Source organism: Canis lupus, chromosome 26, assembly GCF_003254725.2.
Source record: "Canis lupus dingo isolate Sandy chromosome 26, ASM325472v2, whole genome shotgun sequence".
Taxonomy (NCBI): Eukaryota; Metazoa; Chordata; class Mammalia; order Carnivora; family Canidae; genus Canis; species Canis lupus.
In genome coordinates this window covers 6,618,346-6,639,116 of record NC_064268.1, presented here as the reverse complement: position 1 = coordinate 6,639,116, position 20,771 = coordinate 6,618,346, and the positions used below count along the sequence as shown (strand labels likewise).

Below are 20,771 nucleotides of genomic sequence, written 5' to 3'. Positions count from 1 at the left end.
GATGCCTGGGTGGCTCAGCAGTTGAGCATTTGCATTTGGCTCAGGCCATGATCCTGGGTCCCAGGATCGAGTCCCATATTGGGCTCCCTGCATGGAGGCTGCTTCTCCCTCTGCCTATGTCTCTGCCTCTCACTCTGTGTATCTCTCATGACTAAATAAATCTTTTTTAAAAAATGGGATAGTTTAAAACGAAAATGCAAGGGACACCTGGGTGACTGAGTGGTTGAGTGTGTGCCGTGATCCTAGAGTCCCGGAATCAAGTCCTGCATCGGGCTCCCTGCAGGGAAGCCTGCTTCTTCCTCTGCCTCTCTGTGTCTCAAATAAATAAATAAATAAATAAATAAACAAACAAACAAACAAACAAACTGTAAAAAAAAAAGAAAATGCATAAAATGCATTGTTCGACAGCATCTATTTTTGTCCACTAAGGTATGTTTTTTTGCTTACTTCCTAATATTCAACTTTGCTACTTTCCCACATAGGTGAGGTAGTTCTGAAATATTAAACATTTAAAATGTAGAAATATTTAGGCAACTAAATTTTAAAGAAATGCTTATAATCTATCAGAAATTTTTAAAAGTAAAACAATATTTAAAAAAAAAAAGAAATTTTAAAAAGTGTAAAGAGAACTATAATTAGGGAAATTTCTTTTTCACAATGTTCCCACGCAAAAGGACATGGCCTCTGGGATAAATGAAAAACAGAGAAAGACTGAAACTACTCTCAACTTAAACAACTTATCCCTGAACAGTTCCTGGTCACCAGCTGTTGTTGTTATTTAAATGGGAACAAAAAACTATGACACTATTTGGGTAAATTATGCAAATAAACTTATTTTGATTTGTTGTTACATTAATAAAATAAAAATCTACCTATCCCATTCTTACCTATTAGTATTTAAGTTCAGTCCAAAAGGGGGAGAATTTTTTATATCAGATTCTACAGAACATGAAGTTTTTCGTAAGGATTTCACCAAATCAAAATCTTCCATAGTGTACAGAAATTGTTATACTCTCTTATTTGAAAATGTAGGTTCTTTCAATGTTTGAAGAAACTGAATCCGAGTCATCTTCAGATGCTTCATCGTCTACAGGCATTTTCAGTTGCTAACATTCAGAACTGTGAAATATTCTAAGCTCCCAAGAGTCTGAAAATGAATGGAGGAAAAATATACTATAAAAAGCCACTAAACCTAGCAACTGTCTTTTCACTACTTTGGCAATCTTCATCCTTTTATACAAGTCTACAGTAAGAAGAGCAACAGTTTAATAGTCAAAATGCAAACAGCCCACATGTTCATCAATTGATGAACAGAAAAACAAATGTGCTGTATTATATACATAAAATGGAATATTTCTCAACCATAAAAAGGAATGAAATAGGGGTGCCTGGGTGGCTCAGTGGTTGAGTATTTGCTTTCAGCTCAGGTTGTGATCCTGGGGTCCTGGGATGGAGTCCCGCATCAGGCTCCCTGCAGGGAGCTTGCTTCTCCTTCTGCGTATGTCTCTGCTTTTCTCTGTGTTTCATATGAATAAATAAAATCTTTAAAAAAAAAAAAGAATGAAATATTGATACATACTACAATGTGGATAAACACTTAAGTATTACGTTTAAGTAAAAGAAACTCAGTAAAAGATCACATGGTGTAGGATTCCATTTATGTGAAAAATCTAGAATGAGCAAATCTCTTGAGACAAAAAGTAGATTTATGGTTCCCAGAAGTTGGGGGAAAGAGACAACAGAAGTGACCAAAAATGGGTATGGAGTCTATTTTGGGGGTGATGAAAAGTATTGGAATTATATAGTGGTGATGGCTACATAACCCATCTGTGAATACACTAAAAACCTATGAATTGTACACTTTAAAGGGATGCATTTTATTTTTTTTTTAAGATTTTATTTATTATTCATGAGAGACAGAGAGAGAGAGACAGAGAGGCAGAGGCAGAGACACAGGCAGAGGGAGAAGTAGGCTCCTCGCAGGGAGCCAGATGTGGGACTTGATCCTGGTCTTCAGAATCATGCCTCTGGGCCAAAGATGGTAGCCACTGGAGCCACTGGAGCCACTCGGGCTGCCCAAAGGGATGCATTTTATGAGGTGAATTATATCTCAAAAATCTACAATAAGGATCATTTGCAAAAAAAGTAGCATCATCTTTTCCCTGTAGTATTTCAGAATTTTATGTGTTTAATTATTAAGTTTCTAGACACAATTCTACTCTAACAATTGGAATACTTATATGCTTTGTTCATTTGTTTATTAAGTTCTACCAAGGATCCATGCTTGTTGATCTATACCTCAAATAGATAAATCAGAACGTCTTAGTATTTAATTTGGTATTCAACACAGCCAATCAAATGGTTGTTTCTCCATTGGCTGGAAGGTAGGGGTGGAAGAAATGCATTTTGCACTCTATGCATGTATTACTTTTTTAAAAACAATTTGCCTGGTCAACTAAAAAAACCTGATTAATTGATGCAGGTTAACTGATGCTAGGTGTATGGAGGCAAACTGGCTATAACAAATCAAACACCATGCTTCCTTCTTAGGGAATTCATGTATTTTTTTAAAAAGTGAAGGAACAAGTGCCTGGGTGGCTCAGTGGTTGAGAGTCTGTCTGCCTTTGGCTCAGGTCTTGATCCTGGGGTCCTGGGATAGAGTCCCACAGTAGGCTCCCCGCTGCCTATGTCTCTGCCTCTCTCTCTCTGTGTCTCTCATGAATAAATAAATTCTTAAAAAAAAAAAAGAAAGTGAAGGAGCAAGAGAAAAACAAAAATCTATGCCTCTTACAAGATATAAAGTTTAGAGAGTGCAAGAGAGGAAAACCACCTAGTATTCTGATTCCACTTCCTAGGGACTAGTTTTATAAAGCACAACCTTAAAAAAAAAAAAAAAATCACTTCATAAAAGAACCATTTCCTTCAGGGAGATAAAGGTTTGTGAAAGCCAAGGGTAACCAGACCTACCTAAATGGATTTCTCCCCGGGGGCTCAGCCCATCGCCAACCACAAGTGGGGTATTGAAAAAGTCCGGAGCTGCATCTTCCAACTGGCAACGAAAATACCTGGATTCAAATCACCCTGCTCTTCTACTGGGAAAACACAAGCTCTCCAGGGACCTGGATCTGCAACCCCATCTATTATCCTCCACCACCTCCAGCACCGCCAAGATAATCCGGATGCGGAAGATGCAGAAGGAAAACCACTTGAGATGCAAAGATGCTTCTCCAGCGGTGGAGGGGGTGGGGATGGGGGCGGGAAGGAAGAAGGTGGGGGGGGACCACGACATAAATGCGAAATTTCTTTTAAAAAGACAATATAAAACAAAACTCGATGGACAATTGATACAAACACAGGAGACATTTTTGTATGTCCCGGTAACGAAATGTTGTGCTCTTGGTCCCCATGACCCCAGGGGGGTAAAGAAAACAAAAGACCAAATCGGGGTCTGCGGACCCTAAGGAAGTGAAACCGGCGCTGCGCTTTGCTGGAAGCCGGGGGCGGGGGGGGCGGGGATGGTAAGGAAGAGAAAATTCCAGAGGTTTTGAGGCCAGATCCCGACCTCCTCGCCCTCGCAGGCAGACCTCAACGCGCCTGGCGGCTCTCGGGTCAAAGGGGGATGGCGAGGGAGAGCCACCGAACGCAGCCGCCTACCCCGGAGGCTGCGGGGAGGCGGGAGGAAAAGCCACGGCTCCAATAACTTCTATCATGATTCCCAAAGTAAACTAAGGAAGACCGTCCAAAAAAAAAAAAAAGAAGAAAAATCCCACAGGCCTCCGCCCCTCGGGAAGAAGCGCTCTGCGATTGGGCCGCGCGGGTGTCACTCAAGGGCACGGAGTCTAGAAAAGGCCACGGCCGCGGGCGAAGCCCCCACACGCCGCAGGGGTGAGGCGGGGGCTGCGTGGCGTGGCCGTCGTCCTCCCCCGCCCTAGAGTCCTCAGGACACTTGGGGTTCTCCCGAGGCCGTGTCTTCCAAGCCTCGTCCGGCGACCGCTTACCTGGCCGCTGCTCCCACAGCCGATGTCAGGGTCGGGCAGCGGCCTCTCGCGGCCGTTCAACTCCAGAGAGCGTGCGCGCGCCCGGCGCCCTGCCTGCGGGATTGGCTGCTGCAAAGGAGGCGGAGACGGCCGCGCCGCGACGCGCGCGGCGACCTCCCCTTCCCCCCTCCCCGCCCCTCACGCCCAGGGAGGTCCGACGCCCGGGAAATGAAAGGAGGCGGGGCTTCTGCCAAAGTCCTCTGATCTGTTTGGTTCTCTGCAATGCTACGGACGCCACGCGAAAAGAAGTGCCCGCCTCCCGCATGCGCAGTTGGCAAGAATGAGCCTGGCGCGAGCGGGGGCAGCCACGGCGGAAGGACTGCGCGTGCGCGGACGCAGGCCCGCGCCTGCGAGCCACAGGTCGTGGTTCGCTTTGCCCCAGCCGTTGCGGGTGGGAGGCCAGCCCTGAGGCCAGGTAAGCGTCGGTAGAGAAGCCAGCCAACCCCTACGGTTGCCCACGAATGTCAAGGGCTCTGGAGAAAGGACCGGATGTTGGGACGACCCAGCACGCGACCCGAGTCGCACAACCAGTTGACCTGAAGCCCCGCTGGCGGTGAGGTGCAGCTGGCCCAGACGCTAAGCTAAGTTTTCTCTGCACTTGGTTTACCCTAGACTGCTAGGGGTCGGCCCTGGGGTTCTTCCAGGGCCTGGGTGAGGAGGGGAGGGCAGCCCGCTGGCCTGGAGAAAGCAGTTGCACTGAGGCCCAAGAAGAAACGGAACCACCTTCATTGCCTTTGTTCAGCAGAGTTTTATGGAGCTTTTTGCACGCAGCAGGTGCTGTTTCAGACTGGCGTATGGTAGGTGTCAGCCCCAGAGAATCCATGTGCTTCTGTGTGGACCCAGGCCATTTCATCCTCTCTGTTCAGTTCACATTCTCAAGACTAGTTAAGCTTTAAGGCCAGCTCTTGTATTGCCCCCTCCAAGGGTCCGAAGTAAAGGACCTTGGCTGGCCCCCTCGTGTAGAAGTGGCTGAGAAGCCAGGACACACGCGATCTGTTGGCAAGAATGACAGATCTGCAGGGCATTCCGTGTCCCCTGAGCCTCCTCGTAATTAGGTCTCAAACAAAAAATTCAGTCTGTATCCAAAGCCCCATCTGTGTATGAAAGATTTCAAGCTTAAATAAATTTAAGCCCCACCCCGCCCCACTGTGAGTCCCATCCGTCAATACTAGGCTCATATAATACCTAACTGAAATCAAACTGATTTTAAGCACATGGCTCTGCTGCTGATTTCACTGACCATGTTTCAAGCCCACCAAAAAAAAAAAAAAAAAGTCAACACTGATTTCAGTTAGTCACAAAACCTATTACTTGAGACATCATAGAATCTTTTACACTCAGAAGAACTGAAGAACTGAAAATTGTGAATTACTGAGACATCCCCAAGCAGACAGAGTTGTATTTCCTTACAAGAAAAATATTAACCCCTAAATTGAGTACTAGCCATTATTTCCTAACCATGCAAGAGGCAGAAATGTTCACTTTTGGCCACAAAGTCAGATGGGTTCTGTTCAGTTTAAGCATGTGGGCTTTTGGTTTTTTGGTTTTGGCTGTGTGGTTTTAGATAACTTTTTATCTATTAATGTCTTAATAAGACAGTATAAGAAGAGCAATATTCTGGCTAACCAAATTATCTTGCTAATGTGGTGAAATATTTTGATAAGGTTGCTCATACCATATTTTACGCTAAGCTCTTTGGATGGGTCTTAAAAAAAGTCATTGGAAATTGCCTTTGACTCTTTGGACTAAAGAGAAAAAAATACCTCTCTCAAAGCTTTATAAACAGCTAAAAAGGTAGTTTTTAAAGTCCAGAGACAGGGCAGCTCCGGTGGCTTAGCGGTTTAGCGCCGCCTTCAGCCCGGGGTGTGATCCTGGAGACTGGGATCGTCGGGTTCCCTGCATGGAGCCTGCTTCTCTGCCTGTGTCTCTGCCTCTCTCTGTGTTAAAGTCCAGAGACATTATTTCTGAATATAGGAAACAGAAGTAGGAGGCTTGAAAAATTCCAGTAAATGCATTAAGTGTAATAGCTATTCATCTAATCTAAACCACCCTAAGACTTTAATCCCATCCTAGAGACTTTGCACTACTTGTATGTAACTGACACCACTATTTTATGGCCTTTATGGTGATATGGTCACTATATAATTTTATTTTTAACATCAAATTACTGGAGTATCTCTTTGACCTTGAAGGCTTCAAACTGACTTTTGAGTGGAGATCTTTGACTTGATGGGGATAAGACCATGCTGTGTGGCTTGTGGATTTAGTGTCTCTTAACCCCAGCATTGCTACTCTTTGGTGGTTATGTCCAAACTGTCATAGGGGGCGGGAGAGGGGGGTACAGTTCTTCACAGCAGGAAAAAAAAAAAAAAAGAGGAACTTAAAACTTTAAATCTAGTTAAACATGAAATCATCAGACGTATATTAAAATATAAACTTTGTCACCTTTTTGTCTTTCACGATTTTTCTTACTCTATCAGATAATTCCTAAAGATCTCCATGTTTAAGCCAGGACTTGCTTGGATGAAGGTGGTGATTTATCTTTCCATGTGAGCCTGCTAAGGAAGTCAAACTGTATTCTTGGCATTATAATTATCTCCTTGGCACCTGATTTCATAGACCACAATTATGACCTCACCAAATAGCACATCTTTGGTCATTTCATGGTTTTCAAGTACTAATCTTAAATTGAACCATACCAGATGAAATAATTTTCAGGTCACCATTCTAGATGCCTTTCACTCTGTGCCCTAAAACAAGTCTACAGGGCAGCCTGGTGGCTCAGCAGTTTAGCGCCGCCTTCAGCCCAGGGCCTGATCCTAGAGACCCCGGATTGAATCCCATATCAGGCTCCCTGCATGGAGCCTGCTTTTCCCTCTGCCTGTGTCTCTGCGCCTCTCTCTCTCTCTCTCTCTCTCTCTCTCTTTCTCTCTGTCTCTCATGAATAAATAAATAAGAAGTCTACAAAGGGGTGCCTGGCTGGCTCAGTTGGAAGAACATGGGACTCTTGATCTCCTGGTCATGAGTTTGAGCCCCACGTTGGGTGTAGGGATTACTTAAATAAATTTTTTTGTAAAAAGCCTATGAAATAATCTGTTTCAGATTAAGTTTATGAGATAAGACCACAATTTATGTGATGTGTTAGTCAAAGGCTCTTCAGCTTTTAGTTTAGGGATCCAAAGTACTCCTAAGGGTTCTATGTAGTAGAGACATTACTTTTTCTTCTCACCCTAGGTGGTACTTTACAGATGAGGAAATGTGGCCAAAGCTGCACAATGAGTAAATCATGAAGCCAAGAGTGACTACAGAGCAGTGTGGCCTTTTAGGGACAAAAAAATGAGAGGAACAGTCCAGAAAAAATTGAGGAAAATGAGCTAATACTTAAGGAGCTGGGAAACGACAGATCTAGAGATACCGTGAAAGCTAAAAGTAGAAAGGATAAAAAAGCTGTAAAAAGGATAAGTTTAGTTTAAAAAATGGAATACCTGATGGAAGCAGCACCTGGGTGGCTCAGTTGGTTAAGCATCTGCCTTCTGCTCAGGTCAGGATCTCAGCTCCTGGGATTGAGTTGCACTCAGCTGGGAGCCTGCTTCTCCCCCTCTCCCTCTGCCACTCCTCCTGCTTGTGTGCTCCTACTCTCTCTCTCTCTCTCTCTCAAATAAAATCTTTTTTAAAAATGGAATACCTAAGGTTCTTCCAAATCTACCTGAGATAATCACTTTTCTTTATCTGTGTCAAATACGATAATGTATTTGAATGTGCTTTGATAGCATTTAGGTCCTAAACAGGGCAACCTGGGTGGCTCAGCAGTTTAGCGCTGCCATTGGCCCAGGGTGTGATCCTGGAGACCTGGGATTGAATCCCGCGTCAGGCTCCCTGCATGGAGCCTGCTTCTGCCTGTGTCTGTGCCTCTCTCTCTGTGTGTGTCTCATGAATAAATAAATAAAATCTTTAATACAAAAAAAAAAAAAAAGTCCTAAACAAATATCGTAACGCCCAGGTGGCTCACTGATTGAGTGTCTGCCTTTGGCTCAGGGTGTGATCCCGGAGGTCCAGGATTGAGTCTCCCATTGGGCTCCTTGCGGGGACCCTGCTTCTCCTCTTCCTGTGTCTCTGCCCTCTCTCTCTCTCTGTTTCTCATAAATAAATAAAATCTTTAAAATATATAAAATATATATATAAAATTTAAAAATTATATGTATAAGGTATCATTCATGATAATAGATTCATTCATCATTATCATCCAAAATAATGCATTGTCTGAAAATTTAAGGACACATAGAGTGTTATTACTGTTGTTTTTTCTTGTGTTTCTGTCTTAATTTAACTGTGTAGTTGATAAAATTATAAAGTTCCTGTTAGATGCCATAAATAGAAGAAAATCACAGCGATGCACACAAATAGGACAGGTGTAATTCTCTGTGGATTCAGAGTTTTCTGTTTAAGGAAAAAAAAAAACACTGAATGAGATGTTAGTGTTGTATGAATTGAAAGTTTTTCTCTTCATCTACTTCGTTAGTTGTCTCTTGAACTCTGCTGCAGGGAGCCTATTAAATTGAGACCAGAACCAGACCATTCTTCAACATGGCATTTCCTGCTCAATCTGTTATGTTTGTCTTATTTGAGAAATAATTCCCTGCCAACACTTCCTGTGAGTGAAAGGTGCTTTATCTTCAAAGGGAACCCCCAAGCCCAGGAAAGGACATGGTCTGTTTCAGGCCTCAGCCATAGCCCCCAGATGTTCCATTCTGGGAGATGCTCCAGCCCTGGAAAGGACTCCAGACAACCAGCCCAGGAGGATGAGCTAGATGGAGTAGGTGGGAAAGTAGCTGCTTTGTTTTAACTCCCATTTTGCAGGGAACAAGCACCAAAACATATTATGAAACATGAATGATGCTTAAGCCTTTCTCAGAAAATCATCCTCTCACTTGGCTTTTGATCCCATCAGCTGGCCATTTGTCTCTTTAAAGCTGCACCAGGGATCCCTGGGTGGCGCAGCGGTTTAGCGCCTGCCTTTGGCCCAGGGCGCGATCCTGGAGACCCGGGATCGAATCCCACATCAGGCTCCCGGTGCATGGAGCCTGCTTCTCCCTCTGCCTATGTCTCTGCCTCTCTCTCTCTCTGTGTGTGACTATCATAAATAAACGAAAAAAAAAAAAAAATTAAAAAAAATAAAAAAATAAAAAAAAAAAAAATAAAGCTGCACCATTGCACATCGGCCTGGTCAAGTTCACTGTTTGGTCCTTCACCATTGATTAGATCACTGTTTTGAGACCTATCACTTTATTTCCTATTGTGGAAGGGAAAACAGGACCATGACCAAGCAGGTAATCTGCACTCCAGAATTCTGGCCTCAACTTCTTAAACATAAACATAAGAAACAACAGCTTTTAAAAGTGTCCTAGCAGCTGGAAGAACTTGCTGGTTCCTGTGTTCTAGTAAAATGTTTTGGGGAAAAAAAAAATTAAATAAATAAAATGTCTTGGGAGTCTGCGCCTCTGAGTCACCTGCAATTTTTTTTTTTAAGATTTTATTTATTTATTTATTTGTTTGTTTGTTTGTTTGAGAGGGAGAGAGAGAGAGAGCACAAGCAAGGGGAGCAGCAGGCAGAGGGAGAGGGAGAGGGAGAAACAGGCTCCACTGAGCAGGGAGCCCAACGGAGGCCTGATCCTAGGACCCCAGCATCATGACCTGAGCCAAAGGCAGACGTTTAACTAACTGAGCCACCCAGATGCCCCTTACCTGCAGATCTTAATAAAATGCAGGTTCTCATTTAGGAAGTCTGAGGTAGGGCCTGAGAGTCCACATTCCTAACAAGTTCCCAAATGGTGCTGTTGCTGCTTCTAGACCCTAATGAGGAGCAAGATTCCGGAGCTACATGGTCTGATATTAGCATTGAACACACCCCAGGTTTTGAAGACATCATATAAAATATAAGATATCATCATTTTATATTGATTACATATCAAAATAATATTTTGGATACACTGGGTTAATATTTATATTATATTTATATTAGCCCAGGTGGCTCAGCAGTTTAGCGCCACCTTCAGCCCAGGGCGTGATTCTGGAGACCTGGGATCGAGTTCTGCATCAGGCTCCTTACATGGAGCCTGTTTCTCCCTCTGCCTGTGTCTCTGCCTCTCTCTGTGTCTCTCATGAATGAATAAATAAAATCTTTTTTAAAAATAAATAAAATATTTTTTAAAGATTTATTCATTTGAGAGAGAAAGAGTGCATGCATGAGCTGGGGGAGGAGGAGAGGGAGAGAAAACCTCAAACAGACTCAGTGCTGAATGCAGAGCCCAACTCAGGGCTTGATCTCACGACCCTGAGATCATGACCTGAGCCAAAATTATGAGTTGGACACTTAACTGAGTGAGCCACCCAGGAGCCCTTTTATTAACTAAAATGCATTAAATATATATCTTTAAAATATATTAACATTAATTTTATCTGAAGGTTCTTTTTACTTCATTTTTATTTTATTTTTTAAAGATTTTATTTTAGGGGCGCCTGGGTGGTTCAGTGGTTGAGCCTGTGTCTCTGCCTCTTTCTATGTGTCTCTCATGAATAAAAATCTTTTAAAAATAACAAAAATAAAAAATAAAGATTTTATTTTAATTATTTTAAGTAGATTCCATACCCAGCTTGGAGCCCAGCTTGGGGCTTGAACTCACAACCCTAAGATCAAGATCTGAGCGGAGATCAAGAGTCGGACACTTAACCGACTAAGCTATCCAGGCACCCCTAACAATTTTAAGTCATCTCTACATCCAGCGTATGGCTTGAACTTATAATCATGAGATCATGAAACGCATGCCCCACCAACTGAGCCAGCCAGGCGCCCCTCATTTGACTGTTTTTAAGGTGACTACTAGAAAATTTAGAATTTCAATGTGGCCCACATTATGTTCATATCAGACACCGTTCTAGAACACTAATGTAATAAAAACATTATTGGTGTTCTTTATTTCAAAAAAGATTTTATTACTTATGAGAAAGTGAGCAGGGGGAGAAGCAGACTCACCACTGAGCAAGGAGCCCAATGCAAGGCTTGATCCCAGGACCCTGAGATCATGACCTAAGCCAAAGGCAGATACTTAACTGACTGAGCCACCCTGGTGTTCTTTTTCAGATGACCCGTTCTCAATCTTTGTTTCCATTTCACCTTCTCTATTAGCTCAAATTAATATTCTTTTTTTTTAAGATTTTATTTATTCATTCATTCATGAAAGAGAGATAGAGTGCAGCAGAGGGAGAAGCAGGCTCCATGCAGGGAGCCCGACATGGGACTCGATCCCCGGTCTCCAGGATCAGGCCCTGGGCTGAAGGTGGCACTAAACCGCTGAGCCACCCAGGCTGCCCAAATTGATATTCATTTAATTATTTTCTCTGAATGTTTGCCTTTCCTGCCATTACTGTCCTTCCCCTATCTCCATCTTTGCCATCATTGTTCGGGAGCTCCCATCCAGTAGCCAGGCAGTCCTAGGAGCCACCGTACAGGCAAGCACTTTTGCTCAAAGTTTTTGGCTATGACACTCCGTGGTTTCTGAAGGCCAGAGCCTCACTTGGGAGCTGGTTAGAGACGCAGGTCTCTGGCCCCACCCGAGACCTATTGAAATAGTATCATCTCTAACAGAATCTCCATGGGGTATGTCTGCTCAGGAAAGTGTGCCACGGTGAGAGCTTTACCAATCATCTTTCTTAAGGCACCCCCGTTTCAGTTCATCACCACATCTGTTCCTTCAGTTGGATTTGATGAAGTTTCTACGAGGTTGAGATACCATGAAAGTTGTTGCCAAGAGAAACTAGCACTCTGTCTCTCTAAAAAGATAGTGAGGCAGTGACTTTTGGGCAAATGGCATCCAGAAGGTGAGTCCAGAGATTGAAATCCTATGACTTCCTGCAAACAGACTCAAATATCCTTATCTCTCGCAGAGACATCACCATCCCCTTCCCCCATCTCCAGAGCATTAGAGCTACTAGTGAAATGACCCTCACCTTGCTGTGTCTAGTTTACATCTGATTGTTTGCTGCAGTCCCAGGCCACGTTGCAGAGCTCAACATACCATCCCTGCAGCCAGACATCTTCCTAGGCATGGTTGACTGTGGAGGCCTGAGGAGGCAATTCATGGCAACTGGTCCAGGTCAGGAAAGGGGGCACCTAACAGAATGCAAATCCCAAGTCCCAGTAGCAAGCAGTCCAAGTGACATGGGAACACAGTCAAATCAGAGAACCACTGCTCTGTAGCACATTATCCATCCTGGGCTATGCCATCAATAGTATTGGGGGTGGGGGGCATCTTAATTTCTCTTTTATGCGCCACTCTCCTTGGGCTCCCCAAAGCTCATGCCTGGTACATAGTAAATGTTGAAAACATTCATTGAACAAATTAGCATTCCCTTTTGGAAAGTCCTGACACCTATTATCTCTGACTTGACCAAGTGGGAAGGGACTGGGACAATGAGAGGCTTTAAGCCAAACTGCAATCAGCTGTTGAGCGGCAGAAGCCGTCCTCAGAGGAGAAACAGGGCTGAGGGGAAGCTGGGGTGGAGAGCCAGCCCTGAATCAAAGCGCACACCCACAGAAAGGAATTAGGGCAAGCTGTCATGACTCCCAGTTTCCCCTTACCAACACTCCTTGTCACCATGTCACGATGAGCTCTAATTTGAGCTGCTTTTATTGTTCCCCAAAGACTTTTGCGTTGCTCTGTGGGTATCACAAAAACTGAAATCCAATCCGTATTCTCTGGGCTTTGGGGACGTGGAACCATGGATGTGTTTTGTCATTTTTAGCAGTCATTGGAGCAGAGCCAACGCTCCAGAGATACTAAAAGTATTTAGAATCGTCCGATTGGCTGTTGGAATTCGCCATTTAACAAAGCAGCCAGTAACCGAGCACGGGGGACCTATTTAAACTCCATTTGGGTGGGAGACCTTCCAGGGTGTGTGTCAGCTCCGAACTAGGACAGAAAGGTAGATTTGAAACACAGCGGGCCAGTGACAAAGCAGCTGATAAAAGCACTCTCCACCCTTTGTCTGGGAGTTTTGCCTTGTCTCAGACTCACTTCCTTTCTTTGTCACTTGCACTCTATTCCAACGCTGTCCTGCCTGGTCAGATTTACTAACTAGCGGAAGAGAAACCCCAAAGGAGGCCCCGGGCTCATGTTCTGTAATGAATCTGATCCAGGGACTAGATGCTGTCTGGTACACAAAGGAATCTTGTTCTGCAGATTGAAAGCAGAAATAAGGGAAGGGAAATTTTGGACATCGGCTTAGTCTCATTCACTCAATCATTTGCAGGGGAGTGGGCTCTTTGTCAGAGTGATTTCAGAAAAGTGCCTGTGTTTATCATTCATCTTCTGAGTATACACTGAAAGACGTGACACACAATAAAACCAGTTTTTAAAGCGCAGCTTTCCCTGGCACGCTCTGTTTCAAAATCTCGCCCTTCACAGCCACAGAGCATCCTACCAACACCACATTAATTGTCACCCCCTGGGACTGACACACATAACTGAATGCCATACTTTTCAGAAAGAAGTTTTGAGTGTAGACCATCCTGTCAGTCACAGGATTGAAAATTAGCATGGGCACAAGGCCCGAAAAGTACATTTCATTATATTTATTTTCCATAGAGAGATTAAGAATACCATATTGTCGTTTTAAAGAGGACCAGCATCCTCTCAGGGCCAGTACTCAGAGAGATACGTGTAAAATAACAGAAATATACATATTTACGAGGCAGCAGTGCCCAGTAGCATGCGTCTGCAGTAAGCGTCCTCAAAGCTTGTTAGAGACCAGCGTGGGCTCAGAGAAATTAGCAGCCTGAACTGACAGGGGGCAAAAGGTAAATGAGCTGAGAGCAAACCTCCTGAAATTATTTGGTGCATGGTGAAGCTACTTTTGGCTTAAGGCATTGGCTTAGGTATCCACAGCTTCGTACCTATGTTAGAGACCAGTGGCCATCAGCTAGAATTTACAAGGTTTCAAGGGTAAAAGCAGCTATTTAGAGCTTCAAAGGAAGCAGTTGTTAAAAAGGGCAGTGCATCTGTTTTTAGCACCTACATCATCCTGGATCAAGAATCATGAAGCAAGAGGCACGTTCATAGTTCCCATAATCCACCTAAGCAACAGGAATTTTGCTAAAAATCAGTCTCATGCCTTCAAAGGTATTCAATAAAACTCTTTCCAGAAGTTTTTTTTCCCTCTGATCTTTAATCCTATGCAGGATAGGTGTGGAGAAGGGCTTAGTCACCCATTTTCCAGGTAAGAAAACAGGCCTACATTGTGACGTGTCCCTATTCGCATGGGAAGGTTACCCATCTTTGAAAAGAGCTAACACCTGTCAGCTCATTCTGCCTTCCTCCCCTGGAAGAAAGCCAAGGCCTGTGGGATTCACCACGTCCTGGTATCTGTTACTCTCGATACCATTCACTTGTCAAACAAAGACATTTCAGCCTTCTGCTACGTCTGGAGTAGCTATTTAAATATAATGGTTAAATACTGCTTTTTTAGCATCTTCTCTCCCAACTAGACTCTAAGCTCTATGAAGACAGAGGCTCACTCCTTCCCAGCTTGCATCACTCACTACGCCTCATATGGCATCCTGAACCATACAGGCACCTTAATAAAAATCAGTTGATTTGATGGTTCCAGGGATGAGCACCACTTGGATCATGTTATTGGCAGTGCGACTGAAGGAACAGATGTTCCTATTCAAATCCATGAAACTGGAAACATTAAAAAACAACAATCATGACATTGATTGATAGTGATATTTACTGTGTCAGACCGTGTAAGCTCAGCTATAAAATAGGCTCGCCTAATGTCGTCTTTACATTTTGATTTCAAAGATCCTCAAACGTTGAAATAATGTCGCTTGACTCAGATCCTGAGTCTTGCCTGATGCACTGTTTAGCGTTTATCGAATAACAGCCCTGTTCTTTTGTGTGTCACATTCAAAACCTTTCTTTCCTGAGAAAACAGCACCTCTGGGTGCTTCGAAGATATTTTCAATCTGTTGTAAGAAACTATTTCTCGGGACGCCCGGGTGGCTCAGCGATTGAGCCCCTGCCTTTGGCCCAGGGCGTGATCCTGGAGACCTGGGATTGAGTCCCGCATCAGGCTCCCTGCATGGGCCTGCTTCTCTCTCTGCCTCTCTTTCTGTGTGTGTGTGTCTCTCATGAAGAAATAAATTCTTTAAAAAGAAAAGAAAAAGAAACTATTTCTCAGCTGAGAGGGCACAAGCCCTGAGATCACAGGAGATGCTCCAAGGCTGCAGTGGGTTATGCATTGCTGTCTCTGCTAACTTCCCAAATATCCCCACTTGACGGCTGGGTGGCCATTGCCTGAACCGGTTTATGAAAGGTGGTCCTAGAACCTGAAGTATAATCTTGAGAGTGAATGCATCTTCCTGAAAGGCTCTTTTTTTTTTTTTTCCTCCAACTCAGGTCCCAAGCTAGCAGAGCTCCTCCGCATGAGTACCTCAAGTTTCTTTGGCTTGCCTGCACGACTGGCAAGACTATGCACCATGCCACGGGGCCTTGGACCTCAGGCAAAGCCAGTGCTGTCAGCCCCGAGAGTGGCAGTCACTCTGGTCCAGGCGGCAGGCAAGAAGGACCGCCCTGCTCTGCCTCTCCTGGATGAAAGTGAACTGGAAGAGCAGTTTGTGAAAGGACATGGTCCAGGGGGCCAGGCCACCAACAAAACAAGCAACTGTGTGGTGCTGAAGCACATCCCCTCGGGCATCGTCGTCAAGGTAGAGGAGGAAGACTGCTGGGGGTCGGCGGGTTTCAGACAGCTTACAGGGCACCATGAGTGACCGTGGTGACCGGCTAAAGTGTGTTCTCGTTCTGGCCCGGGCAGCGGCAAGCATCACAGATCCTGACTCTGGGCCCTGAGGCAGAACCTCCTGCAAAGCCTCAGAGCCTCTGTCCAGGGTCCCTGGGAACCAGGGGCCGCCTGCTGGCCTGGCATCTGGCAAGTGGCACACTTGTAGCAGAGCCTCTGGGCATGGAGAGTTCCGCGGCAGTGCCTGGGCTCTGGTCCCCAAGCATCACACCAACCTGGAGTGTCTGCCAGCAGTCCCAGCCCTCAGTGATCTGCTGTATCCCTCCGCCCCCTCTTTGGTACATGTCAGTGACACCTGTCCTTCTGAGAGGGAGGTAACACAGGCAAAGCATTTCTAACCCTCAGAACAAAAATGCGATACGTGGCACTGGCGCCTATAGGAGTCTTCCTTCTTTACAGAAAAAAAAAAAACATTTCTGATCAGAGAGTCACCAGCTCTCAACACATCCTGGGCCCTTAGGAAATACTGAAATGCTCTGTCCCATTTCCACTACTAACAGATAGTGGCCCTGCTGCCTCCCAGTGGAACCGCCAGTCCATTCTGTGTCGCCAGAGGGCCCTAAGTGCTGCATGGCACAGGGCAGAGAAGAGATGGCAAGGCAGGTTCTCCACATGCCAGAGACTTGTGTCCCATAAATAAGTGGTCAGCACTGGTCTGTGCAACTATGCCCACAGCCCGTCTTTATCCTCACAAGCCCTTACACCTTATCTTCACGGTACCAGTGTAGAATCAGGCACAGAGAGGTTAGTTAACTTGCCTGAGAACCCACAGCTGCAGGTATCAACCCAGACCAAGCCCAAAGTCTGTGCTCTTTTTTTTTTTAAACATTTATTATCTTTTTTTTTTTTAAGATTTTTATTTATTCATGAGAATACACAGGAGAGAGAGAGAGAGAGAGGCAGAGACACAGGCAGAGGGAGAAGCAGGCTCCATGCAAGGAGCCCGACGTGGGACTTGATCCCGGGTCTCCAGGATCAGGCCCTGGGCCCAAGGCAACACCAAACAGCTGAGCCACCCGGGCTGCCCCCAAAGTCTGTGCTCTTAACTGTTCTTCACTGCCAAGCATTTGAGCCAAGATCCTATCAGTTAAAACCTCAATCAGTTTTGTTTTCCTTATTGAGAAAAAAGTGTCATTCATGAGCAACAAATAAAATTCTGAAACCTGACCCGATTTTTAACTATTTTATAAACTTACTGCAGATTTGCTTTTGGTACTCTTCTTTCATTCTAATTTCACACTTTTTTTTTTTTAAGATTTTATTTATTTATTCATGAGAGACACAGAGAGAGAGAGAGGCAGAGACTTAGGCAGAGGGAGAAGCAGGCTCCACGCAAGGAACCTGACGCGGGACTTGATCCTGGGTCTCCAGGATCACGCCCTGGGCCAAAGGCGGCGCTAAACCGCTGAGCCACCCAGAGAGCCCCTCACAGAATTTTTTATCAAATAGCTTTGCAAGGCACTTGCCCTTAATAATTTAGGTATTAATCAAGGTTATGGCTGACTAATAATAAAGATGTTATCTTCCTCCTTGAGACAGAATTTTACGTTTATTTTTAAAAAAAGAATTTTACATTTATAAATGGTGCAGACAGAGGGCTTATTCCCTGGCCACAAGCTAGACATATCAGCTGATATTTCGCCACCCAGGGATCCCTGATATTTTCAAAATTATTTGAGAACTTTAAATTATCAGAAGGCTATCATTGTTTCCAAACAAAGCCACACTCTTAATTATAAAACGATCGTGGAGAAAGCCACATAATACAGCGGGGTGGGGGGCAGAATGAAGCCTGAAAAAGACAGGAGGGCGGATGGTCTCCGCTCTGTCACAGACTCACTGGGACTCTTGGCGAGTGGCCCATCCCCATCTGGAGAGTTACTAGGTTGAATCCGCAATTCCTGAGGTCCTGCCCAGAACAAACTTTCTCATTATGAAATACTGTCTTGCAGTGCCATCAGACAAGATCAGTTGATCAGAACAGAAAGCTGGCTCGGCAAATCCTACAAGAGAAAGTGGATATTTTCTACAATGGTGAAAACAGTATTGTTTACAAAGAAAAACAAGAGGCAGAGAAGAAAAAGCAAGAGCGGAAACGAAGAGCAAAGGAAACCCTAGAAAAAAAGAAGCTCCTGAAAGAACTCCGGGAATTAAGTAAAAACGTCCACTGAGAAAGAAATGAAGATGCTTTTTTTGTTGTTGCTTTGTTTTTAAGATCTCTGCACCCAACGTGGGGCTTGAATTCACAACCCCAACCCCGAGATCAAGAGTCTCCTGCTCTTCCAACTAAGCCGGCCAGGCACCCCTGAAAAAACTGCAGATTCTTTTTTTTTTCCTTTAAGATTTTATTTATTTATTCATGAGAGACACAGAAAGAGAAAGAGGGAAGCAGAGACACAGGCAGAAGGAAAAGCAGGCTCCTCGCAGGGAGCCCGATGTGGGACTCGATCCTGGGACTCCAGGATCACGTCCTGGGCTAAAGGCAGATGCTTAACCACTGAGCCACCCAGGCATCCCAAAACTGCAGATTCTAACTAAAGAACTTGCCAGAGGCAGGGTGCCTGGGTGGCTCAGTTGTTGAAGCGTCCCATTCTTGATTTTGGCTCAGTTCATGATCTCAGGATCATGAGATGGAGCCCCCAAGTTGGACTCCATGCTGGGCGTGGAGTCTGCTTGATTCTCTCTCTCTCTGCCTCCCTCCCGCCCCCAACCTGTCCTGCTCATGCTCATGTACTGTCTAAAAAAATAAAAATAAAAAGGGGTCGTCATGATAGGACACTTGGAGGAGCCATGGATGGCTGACAAAGTTCTTTCTGGACCTGGGCAGTAATTAGAAGGATGTCACCGTACTTTGTTAAACTACCTATTTGTATGATTGTATCTTGCTTTATTACCAAAGGTTAAAAATAAAACTTTAAAAAAAAAAAAAAACTTTTTTGAAAAAAGCATTACTAAGGAAGGTCTTTTTTTCTTTTTCTTTTTTCTTTTTTTTGAAAACTGGAATGGAGGGATCCCTGGGTGGCGCAGCAGTTTGGCGCCTGCCTTTGGCCCAGGGCGCGATCCTGGAGACCCGGGATCGAGTCCCACGTCGGGCTCCCGGTGCATGGAGCCTGCTTCTCCCTCTGCCTGTGTCTCTGCCTCTCTCTCTCTCTGTGTGACTATCATAAATAAATAAAAATTAAAAAAAAAAAAAAGAAAACTGGAATGGAGTCAAACATTAGTGGCATTTTTGGAATGCTTAGCTGGCTCAATCAGTGGAGTGTGGAACTCTTGATCTCAGGGTTGTGAGTTCAAGCCCCACATTGGGTGTAAATTACTTAAAATCTTTGTTTTTCAATCATTTTATTTATTTGAGAGAGAGCACAAGCAGGGAGAGGGGCAGAGAGAGGGAGAAGCAGACTCCCCATAGAGCAAAGAGCCCAATGTGGGGCTCAATCTTGGGACCCTGGGATCATGAGGTGAGTCGAAGGCAGATGCTTAACCAACCGAGCCACCCAGACACCTCAGAAATAAAATGTTTAAGAAAAAAACCACATACACATTATGGCATTTAGTGCCACCATTCATCTGCTGGGAGGTTATTGCTCAGCAATATTTAGACATCCCTTAGCTTAATGTCAGACTAAGAATAAAAGAAAAACAAGGCAGAGAAAAGTAGACACGTGAGTATGGTAACCTGCCTGTTTATCCCATTAACTTAATAGACTGTGCTTTGCCAAGTATCCTCTGTGATGTGAAGACAGAAGATGGGCGCCTGACTGGCTCAGTAGGGAGAGCAGGCCACTCTTGATCTTGGGGTCATAAGCGTGAGTCCCATGTTGGGTGTAGAACCTACTTTAAAAAAATACCCACGACATTCCCTATATGTTGATTTACAATTTATGAGTTTCCAGAAACCTGATTTGTGACAATTGTTTGGGGTTTTTAGGCACAGGGTAATAGCTTGGCTTGTCAGAACACATCAGGTGTTCACCCATAAAACAGGTAGGGGAAAAAAACTCTGAGGGGAGACAGCCCCTGTCAGACAGGGTCTGCAGGCAAAGCTAGCCCATTCTGCAGCCACAGACCACATGCCCAGGGCATGTGTCCCAATAAATTTACCTTTAAGGCAGCCAGCAAAGGCTCTTCTCACCTTGGAGTGAGCTGGATTAGAAGTTCCAGCATTGCATGCAAGGCTCTGGAGACCTGGTCGCAGCATCCAGGACCCTTCCCTCTGTGGACCTCCACTTAGAAGGTAGCCAAGCACCTGGAAGGGTCCATGACAAGTGGGTAAGGGTGGGAAGAGAACTCTGGGAGCTATGGACAGGAGGGACAGAGGCTTCAATCTGTCTCCTCTCTTGTACCTTTTGGGATTTGCTGTGAGGTGCGTGAAAGAGATGCAGACAAGCCTGCTCCTCAGAGCCGACTCTTAGCAGCCCTTAGACTTATTATGGCTGGGCCCTCACCTCCTGCCTGCAAAACTGACCACTTCCCTCATTTGTTTCTGTCGCCCACTCACCACAGTGAATCCTCACCACCTGGGGATTAGTGTCTAAGGAATGTGGTAAAAACCACCACAAGATCCCTTTGGAAGGCGCTGCTGGGGACCAGCACTTGAGTTCTCCACACATCAGCGCAAGCAGCTCTTCCCCAGAACCAGAGCAGGGGATCCTTCCAGTGAGCACAAGATGTAGCCAGCTGGACTTTAGTGGCTGCACATGAGAAACACATGCCTCCTGCACCCAGAAATGCTCCCAGGGTAGATAAGCACATGAAAGCTCAGAATGGCCTTGTTGTGGGCAGGCAGTGGACAAAACCACTGACATTCTTGTTTTCTCCCCTGGTGACACTAAGTCTGCTGCAAGTAAAATGCACCAGAATGCAGCCTCATGTGACCCC

General features: G+C 44.9%; 2 protein-coding genes across 24 annotated transcripts in view; one reads left to right on the top strand and one right to left on the bottom strand.

Moving 5' to 3' along the window:
* MPHOSPH9 (M-phase phosphoprotein 9) overlaps positions 1-6,628 on the bottom strand; it is a 71,642-nt gene extending 65,014 nt beyond the window's left edge. For 4 of the 21 annotated variants that reach the window (XM_049101551.1, XM_025473704.3, XM_049101555.1 and 1 more), the window contains exons 1-2: positions 6,483-6,626; positions 888-1,147 (exon numbers count right to left, since the gene is read on the bottom strand). In XM_049101551.1, the coding sequence (XP_048957508.1) occupies positions 888-991 (104 nt within the window). In that variant the 5' untranslated portion in view covers positions 992-1,147; positions 6,483-6,626. Of the gene's footprint in view, positions 1-887; positions 1,148-2,967; positions 3,050-3,998; positions 4,137-6,482 lie in introns of those variants that run through there. The other 17 variants (XM_049101547.1, XM_049101552.1, XM_049101550.1 and 14 more) reach the window with 12 other exon arrangements.
* MTRFR (mitochondrial translation release factor in rescue) lies at positions 4,245-18,072 on the top strand. 3 transcript variants are annotated; one of them, XM_025473722.3, is made up of 3 exons: positions 4,245-4,452; positions 15,494-15,801; positions 17,846-18,072. In XM_025473722.3, the coding sequence occupies exons 1-3, from the start codon at positions 4,260-4,262 to the stop codon at positions 18,062-18,064; spliced, it is 720 nt and encodes a 239-aa protein (XP_025329507.1). In that variant the 5' UTR covers positions 4,245-4,259; the 3' UTR covers positions 18,065-18,072. The 3 variants fall into 3 exon arrangements, with proteins under 3 accessions (XP_025329507.1, XP_025329508.1, XP_035562308.1); XM_025473723.3 differs by having other exon boundaries at positions 4,347-4,834; XM_035706415.2 differs by lacking the exon at positions 4,245-4,452 and adding an exon at positions 6,655-12,187.
* The last annotated feature ends 2,699 nt before the right edge of the window (positions 18,073-20,771 follow it).